General features: G+C 33.9%; 1 protein-coding gene across 2 annotated transcripts in view; it reads left to right on the top strand.

Moving 5' to 3' along the window:
- Window positions 1-1756: 1756 nt before the first annotated feature.
- The window catches only part of LOC140890479 (VIN3-like protein 2), a 4287-nt gene continuing 1599 nt past the window's right edge, over window positions 1757-4444 (top strand). The window contains exons 1-4 of one of the 2 annotated variants that reach the window (XM_073298311.1): window positions 1757-2014; window positions 2100-2163; window positions 3365-4019; window positions 4200-4444. The exon at window positions 4200-4444 is cut by the window's right edge and continues 1599 nt beyond it. In XM_073298311.1, coding sequence (XP_073154412.1) covers window positions 2142-2163; window positions 3365-4019; window positions 4200-4444 — 922 coding nt within the window. In that variant the 5' untranslated portion in view covers window positions 1757-2014; window positions 2100-2141. The remainder of the gene's footprint in view (window positions 2015-2099; window positions 2164-3364; window positions 4020-4199) is intronic. The other variant, XM_073298312.1, reaches the window with a different exon arrangement.

The raw sequence follows: 4444 nt of genomic DNA, 5'->3' as shown, positions 1-4444 counted from the left end.
TATATATATATATATATATATATAGTTTCGATAATATGGGCAACCACCATGAGTAACTACTTGAGTAACAGCTGACGTGACAATTATTCATTAAATGTACACGGTGTCACATCAGCTGTTGCTCACGTAGTTACCCATGATGGTTGTCCATGTGATCGAAACTCTATATAATATATAAAATGTGAAATGGATTGAATATTTAAAGATATCCGGTGGTTGAACCAACTTCAAAAGGCAATTGGCTAAGGAATAGTATATAATATTAAAATATTAATCTCATTATTTTTTCTTACCTGACTAATTAAGCATGTATGTCTTTTTGTCAATGAAAAATATTTATTTTAATTTAATGCAATCTTAAATGATGTTTTTTTATAAAAAAAAAAAAGAGAAAATTTGATCAAAAATTGGGCAGTGACTTGCATATAATTAATTTAATTTTTTGTCAAATCCTAGCAGTTAGCTGATAGAAATTACGAAGAGGCGGATTAATAAAGTAACCGAAAATTTATGGAAATGTATCTCAAGAGTTAGGCGGGGTTCGGCCACTTGGGCTGGTCAATTGATTTTGTTTCGTGGTGTTCATAATATAAAAATTATATATATACATAAAATTATAATATAAAATACGAGGATCTTGGAATAACTATTTTGGTTCTCAGAATAACATTATCTAGTTTTCAAAATCTTTTAAATTATGAAATTTTTTTAGGTATATTTATATCTACACTTCTAAATTTTTAGACAATCTAATAAAAAATAATATTAAAATTCATTAATTTAAAAATAACAAACATTATCACGTATAATAATAAAATATTCTAACTATGCAAGTACAATAGAGAAATAACAAGTACTAATGTCATTCTGTACACAAATAGAAATAATTATTTAAACATGATAATTTTTGTTATTTTCAAATTAATGAATTTTAACATTTGTTTTATTAAAAGTGATATAACAATTTAAAGTTTAGGATTATAGAGAGATAGATTTTGAAAAATATTTAAATAATTTAAAATATTGTGAAAATCGGATAATGTTACACAACACCAAAACTAGTTACTTATAATATAGTATAAATATATTGACACACCTAGATACATATGAGTATGTGTGAGAAATACAATGTCTACCTCAGTCCATAAATTAAAGAATCAATACTTTTAATTCTTGAATTTTTTGAGTTTGAATCATTTATGCCAGAAACCACAAAATCTATCAAATATGATATATTTGACGAGAATAAAACCTATATCACACATTAAAATTTATCTAAACAAAAAAAGGAAAATAAAGCAAAACAACATTTACTACGTTTATTGTTCTTAGGTAAATTTTATAAACACGTGTAGGTTAATATCTTGTTATATGAGCAATGTAAGAGAATATTAATGTCAAATAAATAATATTTGATGGATTTAATAATGACGATAATGTTATATTTTGAGCCATTTTTTAATATTTTATTTTTATTAAGAAAATGGGCAAAGTTTTTCTCAAATTTATAGTGCCCAACATAAATAGAATATGACTGCTCCACTCACATTAACCCCTAAAACTAGATAATCTTTCTTATCACAATGGAAAAGATAAAGTAATATAACGCAAAACTTTGACCAATCCCAATCTTGAAATGATTTGATTTGTAATATATATGTGTATGTATATATGTATGTATAATCCAAGAAATTGACCAGCCCACAAAAATGTGTAAACGTTTTGCATTGCATGGTTTACAATTGAAGATTTGGATGTATCCGATGCAGAAAGGGTGGAAAAGGTAAAAAGGCCAAAGTACATTTTTCCAGCCGCTTTTTTCCCCTCTGTTGCTTCCTCTGCCCTCCTCTATTTATTCGTTTTCCATCGCATCCTTTTTCCGATCTCTCTCCTTGCGCACACGCACAAAAAAGTTTTTTTTTTTAATATATATATGTATACAAGAAAAATTTGTGATTCGGGTTTGAAAAGCCCACGTTGAAGGCCCGTTTCGTCATGGATCTCTCTCTTCTTGGTAATTGTTTTCTTCCCTATTCTCCTGACATGTGGGTTTCTCGCCTCGGGTTTGTTGTATGGTGTTGAAGATTTTGTTTTTTCAGGGTCAGGGAAAATGGGTTTTTGTTATTGAAGGGACGCCGGTTATGGATGCGTCGTCTTTGGAGGGTAAAGATTTTAGTTTTTATGTGATTTTTTTTTGCGTTTATTTATCTGGGTTTGTTGTGTTCTTGCTTTTTTTTTTTTTTTTGATGTTTATGTGGTTTATTTCGGCGATTCTGATGTGAACAAGGTTTGTTTTGGTTTTCTAGAATTTGGGAAGAATTGGTTGTGACGTTCAGTCGATCTGTTTGTGGGCTTGTTTCTGCGCTTGATTTAGTGTCTGGGAATTAATTACTTTTTTTTTTCGGAATTATTATTTTTGTGTGAAAATTGATACTCACGCATGCTTACACAGCTCACACTTTATGGCGAAATTTTGTTTATAATATTGTATTGAGTATGTGGTTGAGCAGTCCTCAACGTGGTGGTTTTGTGAAAGTCAAACATGAGGCGAGTTACTTCAATGCATTTTCTAATGAGTAGTTTGTGGAATTCTACTCTTTTTGTAATTGAATTATGCATCAGAGTTTATACTTTCAATCAAGTAATTCATTAGTCATATGTTAGTTTCTTGAATTTGCGTATGAAACCCTGTGCTGAGTTTACTGACTGCATGTAGGCGTGGTGCGTGGGTGCATTGATCGTGAGTTCATTCTTTTTTTCCCTGCATTTGTGACATAGTTTGGGTTAACTTGGTTTTCTTGTCTTTGTATTCAAATACTCAACAATGCTGCAAAGAATACAATCAATTCTATCTAAAAATAGCAAAGCCAAAAAGTGTGTTCTTTACACGGTTCTTGATGAGACGGCAAGGTTAAATCCTTGCAACTTGATTGTACTGTTTTCCGCATTTCATTGAGTGGATTAGTTTCGTGTTCGTTTGATTTTATGATTGTGCATATTGCAACCAATTGTCCACTGCATCAGAAGCTATAGTTAATAGTAAATGCATAGTTAAGTGCTTGCGGTTTGGTTATCTTGACACATATATAGCTACGGAGGACAAAAAAAATGGTGCTCCTCGGCACTTTTTCCATCTTTTGTCCGACATCTCGGAGGCCCTTGTGAAACCGATTCCTTAGAGGGTATCGTTTTTCCTCAGCTCTGGGTTGTCTGAAAGCCCTTGTCCTATGCATAATGGTCGGGATGGCTGTTTGGAAGATCTGCTAGATAGCATAAAATATAGGGAAAAATATACATTTCTTGTTTTTGCTGCCGTCTTGTGTCTCAAATGATAATTGTCCTAGTACCTTTTCTTTTGGTCCAGCACTGATGTACGACTCATCAAAGTGCCGTCAGTTGAGTACAGAGCAAAAGAGAGAGCTTGTCTATGAGTTGTCAAAATGGTCCGAAGGGGCCTCGGAAATGCTGCAGGCTTGGAGCCGTCAGGAGATACTGCAGGTCCTTTGCGCTGAGCTTGGAAAGGAAAGGAAGTACACTGGCTTAACTAAATCAAAAATAATTGAACTGCTGCTGAAGATCGTACATGAGAAAAAAGCTCTGGAGCTTGGAGCTGCAAATGCTTTAGAAACAGATATATCGTTAGAAAATGGCGAAAGAACTCCCAAAAGGCAAAGGAAATCCGATCATCCTAATTACTTGCCTATTATGCTTGATGCCTGTTTGGAAAACACAATATACTGCAAAAACTCGGCTTGCAAGGCTAAACTGAATAGTGATGACGTGTTTTGCAAACGGTGTTCGTGCTGCATTTGTCGCCAGTATGATGATAATAAGGACCCAAGCCTTTGGTTGATTTGCAACTCAGATCCTCCATTTCTTGGTATGGCTTGTAACATGTCGTGCCATCTTGAATGTGCATTACGACATGAAAAATCAGGCATTTCAAAGGATAGGCAGGGTAAGGGACTTGATGGGAGTTTCCGTTGTGTATCTTGTGGTAAAGTGAACGACTTGCTCAGGTACATGTCTAAACTTGCTTCTTATTTCTCTGTTCTCTTGTTCTTTCACTAGGGAACTGCACTTAAATATGACTCTTAACGTCTATATTTTGGTTGGAATTCGTTTATGGAATTACATAATACCTATTTAAGGAATAAGATAAGATATACGATAGTCATGATGTGTAAGATATAATGCAGTTCTTGGAGAAAGCAGCTGGTAGTGGCGAGAGACACGAGGCGGGTGGACATATTGTGCTATAGGCTCTCCTTGGGCCAAAAAATGCTGGATGGTACTAAAATCTACCAGAACCTGTATGGAATTGTTGACGGAATGGTGAAAAAGCTTGAAGAAGATGTGGGTCCTCTAACTGGTTTACCCGTGAAGAAGGCTAGAGGGATTGTGAATAGGCTCTCGTCTGGCCCCGAAATTCAGCGACTGTGCG

The sequence above is a fragment of the Henckelia pumila genome, chromosome 3, assembly GCF_033568475.1.
Source record: "Henckelia pumila isolate YLH828 chromosome 3, ASM3356847v2, whole genome shotgun sequence".
In the NCBI taxonomy this organism is placed as follows: domain Eukaryota; kingdom Viridiplantae; phylum Streptophyta; class Magnoliopsida; order Lamiales; family Gesneriaceae; genus Henckelia; species Henckelia pumila.
Note: the sequence above shows the minus strand (reverse complement) of the source record. Positions and strands in the feature narration are given on the sequence as shown.